This window comes from Neofelis nebulosa, chromosome 6, assembly GCF_028018385.1.
Source record: "Neofelis nebulosa isolate mNeoNeb1 chromosome 6, mNeoNeb1.pri, whole genome shotgun sequence".
Classification (NCBI taxonomy): Eukaryota; Metazoa; Chordata; class Mammalia; order Carnivora; family Felidae; genus Neofelis; species Neofelis nebulosa.
This window is the reverse complement of record NC_080787.1, coordinates 33,205,700-33,222,705: the sequence shown is the minus strand read 5'-3', so window position 1 is coordinate 33,222,705 and position 17,006 is coordinate 33,205,700. Positions and strand designations below refer to the sequence as shown.

The following is a 17,006-nucleotide window of genomic DNA, read 5'->3' as shown; positions in this document are numbered from 1 at the left end:
CAGAGAGAGAGGGAGACACAGAATCTGAAACAGGCTCCAGGCTCTGAGCTGTCAGCACAGAGCCCAACGCAGGGCTCGAACTCACAGACCGCGAGATCATGACCTGAGCTGAAGTCAGACGTCCAACCGACTGAGCCACCCAGGCACCCCAAGAGATGCATCTTAAATAAAAGCTTATTCTGTTTAATCATCGTCAATATTTGTAGTTTTGACCAACTGTGTCTTGTAATAATTGTAGTTATAAACCCACTGCAGCATAACTGTTCGTAACACAGTCTTGTGGTCACAGAAAATAAATTTCAATTTATATACATATTTTTGTTACAGAGATATATGAAAAGACTTCCCCCCAAATACAATAAAATACAAAAAAAGCAATACAATGAAAATATATTTCATTAGGATAAAACTAGGAAGAGTGGAATGGAAAAAACTAAACAAAAATAAGTTAAATTTGCTGACTGGTTAAAAGGCTTGCTCACTTATTAAAAGGGTGTTGTAGATATGAAAATGTTACAGCATTTCATCTGAATACAGTTGTTTTTTTAATGTTTTTATTTATTTTTGAGACAGAAACAGAGCATGAGCTGGGGAGGGGCAGAGAGAGAGGGAGACACAGAATCTGAAGCAGGCTCCAGGCTCTGAGCTGTCAGCCCAGAGCCTGACTCCCGGCTCAAACTCACAGACTGTGAGATCATGACCTGAGCTGAAGTCGGACGCTTAACCGACTGAGCCACCCAGGCGCCCCCATCTGAATATAGTTTGAAAGAGTGATGTGATTTTTAACAGGTAAGTATATACAATTCCCTGGAAAGTATACCCTTTACAATATTCAAATTTAAGATTAAAAATGTTAACTGTTCACTTAAAAACGTGTAAAGCATACATAATTTTTAAAAACTTCGTTAAGGGAGTGTTTACGCTGGAAAGTTAAAAAGGCAGGAGCCAAGGGATATCAATGGCCTAATGTCAATCAAGTGGCTTACCAGGGTTGGGCGCTGAAGAGGGGCTAAAAGAAATTGTGCATGACCTTAAAATTCACACTTGAGATCAAATTTGTTTACACGGCAACCCCCCCCCCCCGCCCCCCATCAAAACCGGTGTGTGACCAGTTTGGGAAAAAAACCAAAAAACCCACCTAATTTTAGTTTAGAAAGAATCCTAGAACACGTAATAATTGTAGGGGTGAGCCTAGAATTTAATAGTTTCCAGTGTGGACTAGGTTCACGAGATTCAGTCATTATCTTATACCTTAATATGTCCATCAATGCCAGGTGCCATGGAGGAATATAGAAAATAAAAACAAACAGTTCCCACTCTCCGGAAGCTTAAAATTAAGCCGGGGAAGAAAGGATTTGTATGAAAAGTTAAATAACAATGTCACAGACAGGATGCGAGTAACTAAATAATTATATGAGTAAGCACCAAATAGCCTCGCCAATAAACGCCGTGAGTCCAGAAGGGAGTCACGGGGAGCTGGAATAGTCAGAGGAGGCTTCCTGGAAGAAGGCACGCGCGCGGGGGAAGGGCAGGTCGCGGGGCTGCGGGCCGCGCTGGGGAGAATGTGGGTAGGGGCGGCTCCAGCGAAGGCGCAGGCGCAAACTTACCCGACGCCCAAGCCCTGCAGGACCCGCCCCTGCTCACCCGCGCTCTGGCAGTCCCCGCCTCTTGCCTTTTTGGTGCCGCTCCCAGTGTCTGGAAAGGGTTTCCTGTCTCCAGCCGGTGGTATTTCTCTTCAATGACGCCGCGCCCCACTCACCTGCGCCCCCTCCCCTGCGCTACCGCGGTCTGCGGCGCAACAGTGCGTGGAACAAAACTCAGAGGACAAGGATTTATTTCCGCCTGCCCTCCGCTCCTAGGCCTCGAGCCTCTTGGGGGCAGAGACGGCCCTGCACATTTCTGTGGGATCGCTTTACCATTTTGGTGCCTGTGCCTCCCAGTGTGCTGTCACTCTCAGCAGCCTCGCCTAGGGCTCCCACCGCTGGGACACTGGCGTGCTGGAAGAACCTGTGTTTCTCCCTCGCATCCTCGCTGCCCCCACCTCTCTCCCAACCTTTGAAGGATGACCGATAAATGTGGGGGTATCGACACGCCAGCCCTTTGAGCCCGGTTGCCTTTCATGACACATTGCCTGGGCTCCTTCGCACTAACTCACTCCTCCTCGTTCCTCCTCCACCCTCACCTTAAAAAAAAAAAAAAAAAAAAAGTCCTCTTGAATCTTTGTCTCGGGATCTACTTCTGGGCATCCCAGCGTGGGTCGCAAAGTATGGTTTGCTGCAAACCACTGCGACTACTTATGACTTCATGTGCTGTATGAGCACTGTTGCCAAATGCTCTGCAGATTAAGCTCTCACCTAATTTGCACAGTAACCGCATCCTTACCACCATTTTGGATCCAGAGAGGTACTGTGACTCATACAAGAAAAGACAAATGGCAAAACTGGGATTTGAACTCAGGTCTATCTACTAAGCCAATGTCTCCGATTTTTTTTTTTTTTTTTAGGTTGTTATCATTTATTTTTTTATTTTGAGAGTGCGAGAGAGCGAGGAAGGGGCAGAGAGAAAGGGAGAGGGAGAATCCCAAGCAGGCTCCACACTGTCAGCGCAGAGTCCAATGTGGGGGGAAGGCTCAAACCCATAAACTGAGATCATGACCCGAGCCAAGATCAAGAGTCTGGTGCCCAACCGACTGAGCCACCCAGGTGCCCCTCCAATGTCTCTGATTTTAACCACTATATTTCCCCATCCCTTTATTTATTATCTGTGCAGCCCTGACACTGAATATAGTGCCTAGGTCTTCATGGACTCTTAATAGGTTATATTAGGGTTCCCCAGAGAAACATAACCAATAGAGTATATATGGAGGTTTATTATGGGAATTGGCTCAAGATTGTGGAGGCTGAGAATTCCCACAGTCTGCCATCTACAGGTGGGAGAACCAGGAAATCCAGTAGAGTAATTCCAAAGGCCTGAGAACGAGGAGTGCTGATGATGTCCAAGGACAGGAGAAGGTGGAGATGCCAGCTCAAACAAGGAGCAAATTCACCCCTCTTCCTGTTTCTTACGTTCAGGCCTCACAGAATGTATGATGCCCACCCACACTGGCGGCAGCAAGCATCTTCCCTTAGTTCAACATTCCCATGCTAATCTCTTCCAAGAAACACCCTCACAGATGCACCCAGGAACAATGTTTTACCAGCTATCTTGGCATCCCTTAGCCCAGTCAAGCTGACACATAAAATTAACCATTGCATACATGTTTCATGAATGGCCGAACTCATTAATAAATGGCAAGTTTGGGCAACAGGGAGTAGACTGAAATGGTTAGAGTGAAGGGCTTAGCACCTGGAAAAGAGGGGGATATTGCTGGACAGGTAGGTGGGGGGGAAATAGGGAAGCCAGGCTTGGGAGTTTATATCTGAAAGTGTTTCTCCTCTGGGGCACCTGGGTGGTTCAGTTGGTTAAGCATCCGACTCTTTATTTTGATTCAGGTCATGATGTCACAGTTCATGGGTTCCAGCCCCACACAGGGCTCTGTACTGACAGTGTGAAGCCTGCTTAGGATTGATTCTCTCTCTCCCTCTCTCTCTCTCTCAAAATAAATAAATAAATAAATAAATAAATAATGAATCATGTTTAAAGTGTTTTTCCTCTGATAGAATTGTGTCCAGTGGTGGGGAGGCTCACATGCATGCCTGGGTGTGCTGTGGCAGGGTTATATGGAATGGAAGGGAAGCAGTCTAGAACCCTCAAACTGACCAGTAGCAAACCCCCAAGCCAGATGAAGTTCGTTGGGAAAAGAAAGAGAAAATAATTAAAAAGAAATTTTTTTAACTTAATTTATTTATTTCGAGAGAGAGAGAGAGAGCACACAAGCAGGGAAGGAACAGAGAGAGAGAGGGAGAGAGAGAATCCCAAGTAGGCTCTGCACTGTCAGTGCGGAGCTCGAACTCATGAACTGTAAGAACCTGAGCCAAAATCCAGAGTTAGTTGCTCAACCAAATGAGCCATCCAGGAGCCCCAGGAAAATAATTCTTAAAGGAGAGAGAAAGTGAGGGAAAAGTCCTTGGTGTAGCCCAGGCAGGTGTCTAGGAGGACTCTACATCATGCTGTCTTATTTAATTTCCACATTATTATGGTTTTCATGTCTTCCTCCCCTTGTAAAGTATGAGTTTCTTGAGGGCAGAGACCGTGCCTTGTCTGTGTTTGTATGCCTTCTTTCCTAGTACATGACCCAGAAGGTATTCAATAAGGCAAATTATTAGCCCTGCTTCACAGATGAGGAAACTAGTCTGAGAGAGGTAACTCATCTAAGACATCACCCAAGTGCCAAAGTCAAGATGATGCAGGACTGCTTGCTCCAAACTAGTTCTTCCCCGTTTGACACAATAGGTGGGTGAGTGGGAGGGAAAAGGGGGAGGCATGAGGTAATTGGAGATTTTAATACCTATTAATAGGCAGCAGGTATTGACACCCAAACTTGGTGTGTTTATCAGTTGGAAAGGAGACTGAGTGGGACTGGAGGGTATGGAGCATTAACACAGGGGAACCCATTGTGCCAGCTTATCCATTCACTGCTTCTTCCCATCTACTTTGGCTGACCTCAGCTAGGAGTGAATGCAGTGGGGACAGTATTGCATCTTATGTCAACAAGGAGTCATAGAATCAAATAATACAATAGGATCATGGATTTAGAGAACAATAGCTCAGTACCTTGGACTGGTAGGCAGTCCATAAATGCTTGGTCAATGAAAGGTAAGAATCTAGAACTTGTATCATGGTATACTCTAATTATAGAAGCTGAGTTAACTTGGGAAGGCATCAGGCACAGCCCTCAGCCTTTGGGCAGGCCAGTGATGTCTTTGGACTAGACAGAAGAGATGGTTGTCTGCTCTTCTTTGAAGATCTCTGGGCAGGGAAACTCCAAACCACTCATTTGTTCATCCATTTGCCCAAATGACAATCGTTTATTGAGCATCCACTGCGTGGGGTGCTAGGCCACGGCAACAATCCCAGGAAGCAGTTTCAGTCCTCCCTGCCCTTAAGGAGCTCTGTCCGGGGAAGAAACAAACGTGTCAATCATGGCAATAAAATGTGATAAAAGTTAAACCACAGAGGGGCATTCCCCTGAAGAGGGGAATTCCTAACTCCTCTGCTAATTTCTTGTTTCAAATACATTTGAAAACTTGCTTTGGTATAAATTTAAGCTCTCTTACTGTATATTTTCTCCCTCTAATCTTCAATTAAGTGTCACCCTGGGTGCCCAGCGCTAGCTCAAAAAACTCGTTGAATTTAACCAAATCCACCTTCCAAGCTATTCACCTCCCCCCCCCCCCCCCCCATATCCTCAAATATCCTTAGCCTTCCTTTTGGCAGCTTAATCTCAACTCCTGTGATGGGGAAGACAGGATAGCATAGTGGTGACAGCATCAGACTGTGATCCAGATATTTGTCCCTACTCTGTTATCTATTCTCTGTATGACCTTGGGATGTGACTTTAGGCAATTTCTTAATTTCTAAATTTCCACCCAGTGCAGACAGCCTCATTCCTGTGTGTGGGTATTCTATGCTCCTCCACCAGAGGGCGGCCTAGAGGCTCCTCCAAGGAGCCAGCCTCTGCCATGGATTCTGTCTTTTCTGGTCACCTCTGTGTGTACATGATGCATCAGGTGCCAGGGACACACTGGGGACAGGAGAAGCTTCCTGCCTGAGAGGAGCTCCCAGCCAGAGGGATTTAGGCCAGAGAAGATGGGCCCACCTGATACACCCTCAGCAGCTCTGAGAGCCACACCTGGCCTGGAAGTCCCTCCTGGCACGAGTCCTTCCAGCTGCTCCCGAAAGCTTCTTCAGATTGCACCCTGGCCCTCCTCTCACCCGCCCTCCCTGGCTCTGTCCTCTGGACTGGGGAGGGAGCCGGGTCTCTAATTCTGGGTGACCAATAACAATAAAAAGCGTTAATAGCCACAGTGGAAAGAATGACTGTTTTAAAGGTGAGCATAACGAGCAAACAATGAGAACTGGTGTCCCTAGCAGTCACTCCACAGAACAGAGAAGAGGACAAATATTATTGTTACTCTGAGAGCTAATCACAGCCTCTGTAGTCACCTCCTCACAAGACAAGAGGGGTGGTGGCTAAATCAGATGTGACCTAAACCTAGCGATGAGGTGTTGGGCCTGGGGAGCATGACCTGCACTCAGCTGACTTCCTATGGCTTGCTGGCAGTGGGGAAGGGCAAGAAGGGGGAGCAGAGAGCATGGTGGGCAGAGCTCCCATCTGCTGAATTCTTCCTCTTCAGGACTCACTGCCTGAGGATGTCCCTGGCTCTGGCTCCAGTCCTCATTCCCATGTCCCAGCTGTGGTGCCTGGGTCCCTTGGAAGGTACCAGCAGGTCTGCTAAGATGGTGAGGACAGATGGGAAGAGCACAAGTGGAGGCTCACCAGGCCAAATTCCAGGAGGTCTGTCCTAGAGAAGAGATGGGTGGACTGGGAGCTAACGGAGAAGGAGGGAAGGCAGAGCTGGGTATAGACCACACCACTGGATATGTTTTGAGGGAACAGAATATATCTTGATGGGGTATAGACTGCTCCTCAGAGCAGTGATCTTAGCTAAGGGCTGGGTGGGATTCCCAACAAGAATCACCTAAGGGATTTTTAAAGTACACAGCCCTGTCTTCCTCCACTCCTGGCTTCAGATTAATGCCTTGTGCAGGGGGAAATCCCAAGACTTCCTCAATGCGGCCACGTGAGCTCTGCTGTTTGTTAATGGAAGTGTGCTGCATCCCTCAGAGAAAAGAGATCATCCAGTGGAGAGAAGAGTGGCTCAGGGGAGACAGTCACCCATGAGGAATGAGGGTGGGACAGACAGGCCCACAAGAGAGCACAGGTAAGTAGTTCTGTGTCAGAGCCAAGTCCATGTGTCTTCTGCTCCCTGCCTGGCTAGACCGAGTGTTCCTGGAGGCAAGGCCTTAGCCACTGTTGTTTATCACCTGGCACCTATACTGGGCTTTGCACGATGCGGTTGGGAGGGGTAGAGGGCACTGAAGCCAGATTGGAAGATGTATTTCAGAGTAAGGTAGAAAGGGAAGAATCACCACGTGCTTACCACAGGTAAGTGCTTGGAATTCAGCGAGCAGACATATGCTCTGCCCATTTGTCCTGGAGTCCACAGTCCAGGGCCAATGGTTTCTGTTGCATTTTGAGGCTGTGTGGGGCTGCATAGGTAATGTGCCACAGACTCTATCTGAGGGCAAAGGAGTCAGACCACATGGAATGTGGATTCTGTGCTTGACCATCTACCGCAGGTAAGAAACTACAGAGGCAGGCAGAGAACAGAGACTACAACTGAATGAAGTTTAGGCAGTCATGGGCACACTGGGGCTGAAGAGGGCACAGACCAGGTCAGAACTCCCAAGTACAAATTCATCCTTTCCTTCCTGGACCCGTGACCTATGTCACGAGAGAGACCAGGGGGAGAGTATGAATGACCCAGAGCACCCATCCCCACAACCCACTACAGGGAAACGACTCAGGGAGACCCTACTGGGAGTGGGCAGGGAGCGTCAGCTTGCCATCTGTTGGGGGGGGGGGCATGACTGCTGGAGAGAGGAGCCCACCACAGGCAGAGCAAGCGCAACAGAGGAAGAGAGAGGAGGAGAAGAAAGTGCCTATGGCTGGAGCAGAGCACAGAGGCTCAGAGAGGGAAGGAGCCCTCAGGGCCTGGGGGTGCAGAGTGGCCTCTTCCCCTTTCCCCCCAACAAAACAAGCTCATCTTTTGGGCTTCTTCCCTTTCTGTGTTTTCACTCCCTTGTTCTTTCTCTCAAGCAGTAGCCCTAGGTCTGCCAGACACCCCTGCATGGAACGCTCGTTCTAGAACTTCAGTCCCATCTTTGAGGGCCATGGTAAAAAGAGGAGAAAAGATTGAGTGGAAGGGACAGCATGTGCTATTGACTTTCTCACTTAGGACCTCTTAACTTTTGAGACTTTGATATCACACAAGGAATTTTGCATATACCCATACAGGGCTTAAGGAACCTCTGAAGTCTGTCCGTGGACCACTGCCATTAATTTATGGCCTGGTGTCAGTTGAGTGATGGTACCTACATGGGCTCTGGAGTCCAATAGGCGGGTTTGCATCCTTTCCAAACTCTTTTGCTAGTTACCAGCTGGTTTGAACAACTAATTAATTAATTAATTTTTATTTTTTAAGTTTGTTTATTTTGAGAGAGACAGAGAGACAGAGAGAGGGCATGAGCAGGGGAGGGGCAAAGAGAAAGGGAGAGAGAGAATCCCAAGCAGGCTCCATGCTGTCAGCACAGAGCCCAATGAGGGGCTTGAATTCACCAACCATGAGATTATGACCTGAGATGAAATCAAGAGTTGGACACTTAACTGACTGAGCCACTCAGGTGCCCCTTGAGCAACTAGTTTAAATTCAGTTTCCCCATCTGTGAAATGGGGGAGAAAGAACTCTTACCCTGCAGGGCTAGTGTAAGGATTAAGCACCAGCACACTCGTGGGGGGCCTGGGACAGAGGAAATGGTTCTTCCCTACTCCCCAAGCCTCCTTTCTGACTATGCTGTCCCCCCACTCAGAACCTTCAGTTCCCTGCATCCTCCTGCACATACCGCATTCCTACCTTAGCCTGATGTTAAAGATTGTCTCTAATGATGGTCCAAACAGCCTTTCTGTTTTCTCCATCTCTCTCTTCCTCTGTTTATACTTCCCAAGCTACTTATTTGTTCTAAATATACTCTCAGCATCACCAGGGCCCTGAGTCTGAGCTGTCTGCTCCCTTCCCTGCTTATCTTCCCCAAAGCCCAGGGAATATCTTGCTGCCTCCTCAAAGCCAAGTGCCTGTCCCTTTTCTCCATGTCAGCATTCTTTCTAGGCTGTCTGTCCCCAGCTGGACTTCAGCTCCTCAAGGACAAGGGCAATTCATCTTCCTCCTTGTTGCAACTTCCAAAGCACAGTGTAGGATGAGCATGCTGAACCAGTGCCCAGTGCAGCAGCAAAGAGTAGCCCAGGGCAGCCTAGAGTGGACACAACTTGCCTTCTTCATAAATGTGGGGCAAGAACTCCCAATCTCTTGTGCTTGGAAGGCACATACTTTAAGTTTCATTTTCTCTGGTGTGTGTGGGGTTGCCCTGGACCACCAGTGCTGTCTCACCCAGTCCACCTGTTGGGCAGGACACTTGCTGCTGGGGAACACAGCAGACCCACCTGCACCTCCATGGGCATTGTCTAATTGGTGAGTGTCCCTCAAGGTGGCCCTGGGCTGGGCAGGCACTCAGCCAGTGTCCCTTCCCTGCCCTCCTCAGGCCCATTAGCTTTAGATTTTCACTGTCTGAGCTGAGAAAAGGGTTAATAATGAGTCCCAGGGGCATAGCATAGTAAAACAGCAGAGCAGATAGGATTCCAGTAAGAAAAGAGAGAGTGGAGAGGAGCTGGGAGGGCCCACAAGTGGGCAGATGTGGTGATGGGATTGGGTGGAAAGGGGTGGATACAGCAGACAGGGGGACAGTGGGAGGAGGGCTCTGAGGCTGAATACCAGGCTGTGTGGGTGGCTGGAGATCCAGACAGAGGCTGAGAGAGAAAGAGAGACAGACAGACAGACAGACAGACAGACTGTGCCTCCTCCAGCCCTGGCTCTCCTGGCCGAGGCTGACAGCATCCAGGAGGAATGAGAGGAAGAAAACAGGACAGACGTTGCCACCTCTGTTTGTTCTGAAAAAGAATATCCCACAGGCCTTGTGGTTCCTCCCCTCCTCCTCACCCACAAGGCTCCACACACCTCTTCTTTCGGGCACTCCCTCCCTGCTCCCGGCACCCCTCCCTCCTTCCCCTCCTCCTCAGGGAGATGGGCTCCAGTGGGGTCAGGAGTCCAGGGAGGGAACAGATGTGGCTGGGACAGACACACGCAGGTCACTGCTCTGTAGGGGCAGAGGGGCAAGGAGGCTGTAGGTCTCCTAAGGTCAGCCAGACTGGAGACTTCAAAGGGAGAGCCTGGGACTGTGCATCCTACTTGCTGTGTCCCAGTGTGGGACACAGACAGGACATTGCCGGGCTTCACGTGATAAGCCTGCACCAGGAGGGCTGCGCCCTTAGTCCTCTTTAATCTGTCTGATAATTTCCCATTTGATCCTCACAAACCCCCTGCAAGGTAGGATGACTTAAAATATCCCCATTTGACAGAGGAGGATGTTGAAGTTCAGAAAGGTTTGGACAGTTGCCTAAAGCCAGAAGTTAGCTGGGACTTGAACTCAGGTCATCCAGAGTCTAAAGCCAGTGTTTTTGTTTTTCTCCCATTGTGTCAGCCCTCTTCAGGGGACACTGTACCATTATCTTCTCTTGCTGCGGTAGCTCCAGGCCCCTCTTCCTTCCCGCTCCTATCTTGAATGCTGGCAAGGTCAAGGACTAGACTAGATGGTAGCCACTAGCCGCACATGGCCATTTGCATTTAAATTAAAATTAAGTAAAATTAAAAATTCAGTTCCTTAGGTTGGTTATACTAGCCCCATTTAAATTTTTTTTAACATTTTATTCATTTTTGAGAGACAGAGAGAGACAGAGTGTGAGTCAGGGAGAGGCAGACACAGAATCTGAAGCAGGGTCCAGGCTCTGAACTATCAGCACAGAGCCCAACGTGGGGCTTGAACTCACAAACCATGAGATCATGACCTGAACTGAAGTTGGACGCTCAACCCACTGAGCCGCCCAGGCTCCCTATACTAGCCCCATTTTAAATGCTTCATAGCCACATGTAGCTAGTGGCTACCGTACTTGACAGGTACAGAACATTCCCATCACCAAAGAAAGTCCTATGGATAGCACTGGGCTGGAATTAAAGGCAGGGCAGGAAAGAGGGAATGGGAGAGGGCAGCCAAGGGCTTGGACATAGACTGCTTTTGTGAGGAGACTGGGGAAGTATGGAGATGAGAGTCTGGGTGAGGGGAGCAGGGTGGGGGAGGAGGAGAGGCAGCTTGACCTGACTCCCAGGCCTCTCCCTCCGATACTGATACTCTGGGCAATACTAGTGAGCAATTAATTGGCTGGGGTGGTGCCAGGACCAAAGCAGGAGGGAGGGGAATGTGATGGAGGATGACCTGCCCCTCTTCTTGCTGAACTCAAGGCTCTGATCTGCCAGTCCTGCCTTTCATCCTTCAGGGATCCTGACATCTGCCTAGCCCTCCCTTATCCACCTCAGACAGGAGCTGGCTGTTTTCTGTTCACGTATCCAGGCCAGGGAGCCAGCTGATGGTCTGCAGGGCCACCACCTTCCCAATTAGTCTCATTAGCCTGTGGCTCACCCACTGAAGTCAGGGTCACCAGCTGTGGGGGAGAGGCCATGAGTGGCCTGTGAGTAACTTCAGACCTACCTATGACAGTGGTTCCCAGCCCAGGCCTCTCCTCAGGCTGAGGCCCTTGCAACCAGCACCCTTTGTACTATCCCAGGAGCACCCCCAGAAGGGAGAGATCAGAGAGCTGGTGCTTGGAGTGCAGATTCCTAGTTAAGAGGGAAAAGGCTCAATTCATTGATGGAACACATAATAGGTGTGGCAAGCATGGAACTTGGACAATGACAACAAGGTGGGAAGGAAGGGGGTACTGGGGATGCAGTGTGGAAAGTGGAGGCTGAGTGATGGATCCCAAGGAAAGGGACAAATTCAGGGGCTGTGGATGGGAAACCAGGTGGGGTTAACCATGTGGTGGGGTGTGGGACCAGAGCAGGCACTCTGTTGTGGACAGGAAAGTAGAAAGGTCCATGTCTGTGCATGGAAGGACTGGGACAGGCCAACACCAGGGCAGGCAGGAGAGTGAAGGAGCCAGGTGACTGGGTCCTGTGGTGAGAGTGGCCACCTGAGTGGGTAGAGCCCCCAGTTCCAGGTTAGGCAATGAGGAACATGGGTAGGCTGGTCAGGTGGCAGGAATCGTTAAGGGCTCCGTGGCCACAGGTACCCCACACTGAAGCCACCTCTGCCGCTGAGTAGGCAGATGCCCCAACTGATTACTTCAGCTCCTCCCAACCACACCAAGTTGCCCCGGGCACCTGCCCCTCCACTTCCCCACCCCTACCCACAGTGACTCCTGCCCAGAGAATGTCCAGCCCTGGCATAAAGGCCCTGGGCTGTCCACGAGTTGCTGTCAGAAGGCTGCACAGTCCAAGATGGGCTCCTCGCGGGCACCCCGGATGGGGCGTGTGGGAGGGCAAGGAATGATGGCATTGCTGCTGGCTGGTCTCCTCCTGCCAGGTAGGAGGCTGGGGACCCTGGGAGTGAAGGAAAGCAGGGAGAGGTAGCAGAGGAAGGATGCAGACACCAGGTCAGAGGAGACTGGAGGGATCCAGTGGTGGGAGGTGGGAGGAAGCACCATCCAGGGAGAAACCGGGAGAAGACCTGGCAAGGGGGAAGGGCAGGGACTCTGGAATCTGATGCTTCAGTCTGGGGACTGCTCCTCACTGCCTTGTCACTCCAGGTAAGTTACGTAAATCTTCTGAGCCACAGTTTCTGAGACTCTATCTAGAACAAGGTTAATGATAACACTTAGCTCTAGTTTCTCTGAGTCTCAAATTAAATAATGTATGTATGTAAGTGCTTTGGAAATTCTAGAGGGTTGGGTTGTATAAATGTTGGTCATTGTTGTTATTACTATTATCAATTATTAGAACACTGGAAGATGAAGACTGTATATTTAATAGTAATAATTGTTACCATTTATAGAATGCTTTTCATGTGCCAGACACTATTCCAACACTTTACATTAGCACTTTTATAAAAAAGCTTATTTATTTATTTTGAGAGAGACAGAGAGAGACAGAAAGTGAACAGGGGAGGGGCAGAGAGAGAGAGGGAGTGAGAGAATCCCAAGCAGGCTCTTTGCTGACAGCATGGGGCTTGGACTCACTAACCGTGAGATCGTGGCCTGAGCCAATATCAAGAGTTGGACACTTAACAGAATGAGGCACCCCTACATTAGCACTTTTGATCAGAAGAACTGTATGAGAGATTTGTTATTCCCATTGTACCCCTGAAGACACTGAGGCTAGGCCAATTTAGTAGACTGGCTCAAGATCACAAATTAGAAAGCAGTAAAGCCAGGCTCCATCCAAACCGGGGTTTTGCTGTTGACCACCAGGTATTTGCAGTGATGCTGCCCATGGCCCCGTGGGTGGAAAGCAGACCATGTGGCTTGGTGGAGCAGAGAAGGAGAGCAGGAATTCTCCATGATTAGTGAGGCTGAATGAGGGAGGCTGCAGGCAGAGTTGGGATTTGGTGTGGAGGGGGACACAGAGAACTTCTCTTTGAGGAGAGAATGGGGACATCACAGACTGAGGAGAAACTGGTTGTTGGTGGACAGATTTGACCTCTCCAAATGTATAAACTAAAGCTCAGAGAGGTTTAGTCACTCGCTAGTGTGAAACTCTGCTCACACTGCTTGGGACCTTTAGGAGCTGAGTGGAGGAAGACTGGGGGTAAGGTGAGCCTGGGGTTAGAAGCAAAGGGTTGGTTAAAAAAAGAAGTGGTTTCACATCTGTCAGGGATGTAACGACAGGAGACTGGGGGGCAGGCAGACATGGTGTGATAGCTGGGTGGGGAGAGAAGGAAGCTGATAATGGTCATGAGCCTGGGAGGAGGGTTCCATCTTCGTGTCCCTGGGCTGTGCCAGGACAGCAAGGGTGGCTCAGGGTGCGGTGTCCTGTCATGCTGTACCAGCAGGTTCTGAAGCAACAGTGGGTGCCCCCACATTCTGGCCCCCACCCAGATTTCCTGGCGTGGGCAATGCTGAGATGGGAACAGAACTCCAACCCTTTACCCAAGCCTGGACCCTCCCAAGGAGGCTGGTGACTGAATCTTAGTCCCCAAGTACCCTAGCCCTTACCTTAGTCCCTCTGCCACTGGCTTCCTCTTTTCTCAGTCTCGTTTGTTACTTTTCCTTTCCTTCCCAGTCCGTTGTTGTTTGTCTTGTCTTCTCTTTCCATTTGGTCCCTCAATCTTACCTGGGATTCTTTCCCTCAGGACTTATGCCCCATCTTGAGGAGTCTCTGTCACTCCCATGCTTTGTCTCTCTGGGGTCCTTCCTTTTGGACCCATTAGCTCCTATTTCTTCTTTGTTTCTCTTATCTTTCTTTAATACCTCCTGCTTTGGAGTCTCATTTTCTTTTTCTCTGGTAGATGTTTGGCTTCTGTCTCTGCCCCCTCCCAGAACACTGAAACTGCCCTACCTTTACAGACAACAGCCAGTTCTCCCTTCCTTTTCCATCCCAAGCTCTCCCTGGGCTCCTCTCAGAGAAGCCAGAGAAGATGACAGATGGGCTTGAAAGAAGTCAGAAGCAGATGACTCAGATGGGCTTGAAAGCTGAGGGGGCAAGCCAAGCCACTCTGGCCCTTACTAACCACTACTTCCTCCTCAGGGACCTTGGCTAAGAGCATCGGGACCTTCTCAGACCCCTGCAAGGACGTGCGTATCACCTCCCCCAATGACCCCTGTCTCATTGGGAAGAGTGGCTCCAGCAGCTCCAGCAGTTCCATTTCCGGTTCCAGTGGCTCCAGTGGCAGCTCTGGTGGTGGCCCCAGTGGTTCTGGTGTCTCCAGTGGTGGCTCCAGCGGATCCAGTGTCGCCCAGGGTGGTTCTTCAGGATCTTCGTTATTTAAGCCAGGAACAGGGTATTCCCAGATCAGCTACTCCTCAGGATCCAGCTCCTCCCAGTCGGGAAGCAGCTCCTCCCAATCAGGAAGCAGCAGCAGCTCCTCCCAGTCGGGAAGCAGCAGTTCCCAGCCAGGGTCTGGCTCTGCTCTACCAATCAGTGGTGATTCTTCCCGCTTACTAATAAGCTCTTCCCAGTCTGGAGAAGGCTCAAGCTCATCTGTTTCCCAAACTTCCTGGATATCCAGCAGCGGTGGCCAAAGAGTCAACTCTAACTTACGCCCTTGTAATTCAGATGTCTCCGACTCTCCCTGCAGTGGGGGGCCCATCGTCTCACACTCAGGCTCCTACATCTCCAGCTCCCACTCCGTGTCAGGGGGTCAAAGGCCAGTGGTGGTGGTGGTGGAGCAGCATGGCTCTGGTGGCCCTGGATTGGCTCAAGGTTCTCCCTGTAGCAGTGGTGGCCTTCCAGGCAAGCCCTGCCCCCCTATCACCTCTGTAGACAAATCCTATGGCAGCTATGAGGTGGTGGGTGGCTCCTCTGACAGTTATCTGGTCCCAGGCATGACGTACAGTGGGGGCAAAATCTACCCTGTGGGCTACTTCACCAAAGATAATCCTGTCAAAGGCTCTCCAGGGGTCCCCTCCTTTGCAGCTGGGCCCCCCATCTCTGAGGGCAAATACTTCTCCAGCAATCCCATCATCCCCAACCACAGCTCTTCTAGTTCCAACATCTACCCATCAGGAGCTTCCTCGGCTATTGTGTTCCAGCCAGTGGGCTCTGGTGGGGTTCAGCCTTGTGGTGTTGGCTCTAAGGGGCCCTGCTCCCTCTCCAGTTCTGGAGTCCACAGCAGTTCTAGCGTTTCCAGCAGTTCATCCTTCCATCCCTGTGGCGGTGTTTCACAGGGGCCCTGCTCCCCACCAGGCACTGGCTCCTTTAGTGGCAGCTCCAGCTCCCAATCCAGTGGCAAAATCATCCTTCAGCCCTGTGGGAGCAAGTCCAGCTCTTCTGGTCACCCTTGCATTTCTGTCTCCTCCTCAACATTGAGTGGGGGGCCCAATGGTTCTCCCCAACCTGATCCTTCAGCTGGTGCCAAGCCCTGTGGCTCCGGCAGCTCTGGAAAGATCCCCTGCCGATCCATCCGGGACATCCTGGCCCATGTGAAGCCTCTGGGACCCCAGATAGCTGACCCTGAAGTTTTCTTACCCCAAGGAGAGGTACTTGACAGTCCATAAGTCGTCCTTTGCATATGTGCATGTGTGGGCATACACGTATATACACACACACCACCTCTCAGTTGGGAGAAGTCCAGGGGCCCAGGCATTGGGTTAGCTCAGTTTCCCTCCTCCTTCCCAAGAGAGCTGTTCTATTTCCTCCATTGCTCCAATATGATAGACGCCCCTTATCACCTCTTTTTTCTTCATCTTCCCAAATTGTAGACTCCAAATCCATTTCCTCATTCTCTCCTACTGTTTAGATTCCCCTTGTACTATAGTGCCCTCCCTGCCAGATAACCACTCCCTAAAATTTCCTCTGTCATTTCTTTCAGATAATACAATCCATTAGTTAACCTTACCATTCAGATTTTTGCCTGGGAAACCCCTGAAATGTCTCAGAGTAACTCTGGTTCCTGAATAAGTCATGCCCACTCTCCTTATTCGCCAAATAAAGCATAGTAAGTACAAACTGTTACCTGAAAGCAATGACCACTTTTCACTGACCTCCCTTTGCCATCTGGTCAACCAACATGCCATGTCATGGGGTTCTCACACTCCCAATTCCACTGTCACCCTCCACTATAGAGCTCATCACACCTTCTGTGAGTTCCCAATGCTCCTTGACTCTCTAGATCTCCGTCTTAGAACCCCTTCCTGCCTGCAATTTCCCTCAATGCTCAGATGCTTCCCTGTGTGAGGGAGACACCAGGGCATGCTCAGAGACTGAAGTAGGCTTCCTGCTCTCTCTGGATCCTGGACAGATGGCTCAATAAACTGTGTGAACTAGATGCAGACTTTTGCCTTCTTGGAGTCCTTTAGGCCCTCATAGGGCCTGAGGAATGCACTCCTATGCTTCTAGAGATCCCCGTGTCCCCCATTTTCACTCATAAGTTGGACCAGTATTTCTCTTATACTTTATAGTTCCTCCCACAAAGGAGGAAAACAATAAATATTTGTTGAACTGAAAGCAGAGGGTGGTCTCCAAAATCCTTCCTCCCTTTTCTTTCCTCTCTCACTGCTCCAGGAAATCCATTCTCTTTCCACTCCTCATTCACCCTGGGGTCTTCCCCTCTCCCTATACGGGGCCCTAATTATTCTCCATCCCCCCTCCATGTAGACTCCTTCTTTCCACCATTATTTTGCCTCA

At 50.0% G+C, this 17,006-nt stretch overlaps 2 protein-coding genes across 2 annotated transcripts in view; both read left to right on the top strand.

The window, feature by feature from the left end:
* Positions 1-17,006, top strand: part of LOC131515327 (class I histocompatibility antigen, Gogo-B*0101 alpha chain-like) — a 554,762-nt gene that overhangs the window by 394,759 nt on the left and 142,997 nt on the right. The window lies entirely within an intron of this gene.
* On the top strand, positions 12,118-16,826 carry CDSN (corneodesmosin). The gene is made up of 2 exons (XM_058736076.1): positions 12,118-12,249; positions 14,409-16,826. The coding sequence occupies exons 1-2, from the start codon at positions 12,165-12,167 to the stop codon at positions 15,875-15,877; spliced, it is 1,554 nt and encodes a 517-aa protein (XP_058592059.1). The 5' UTR covers positions 12,118-12,164; the 3' UTR covers positions 15,878-16,826.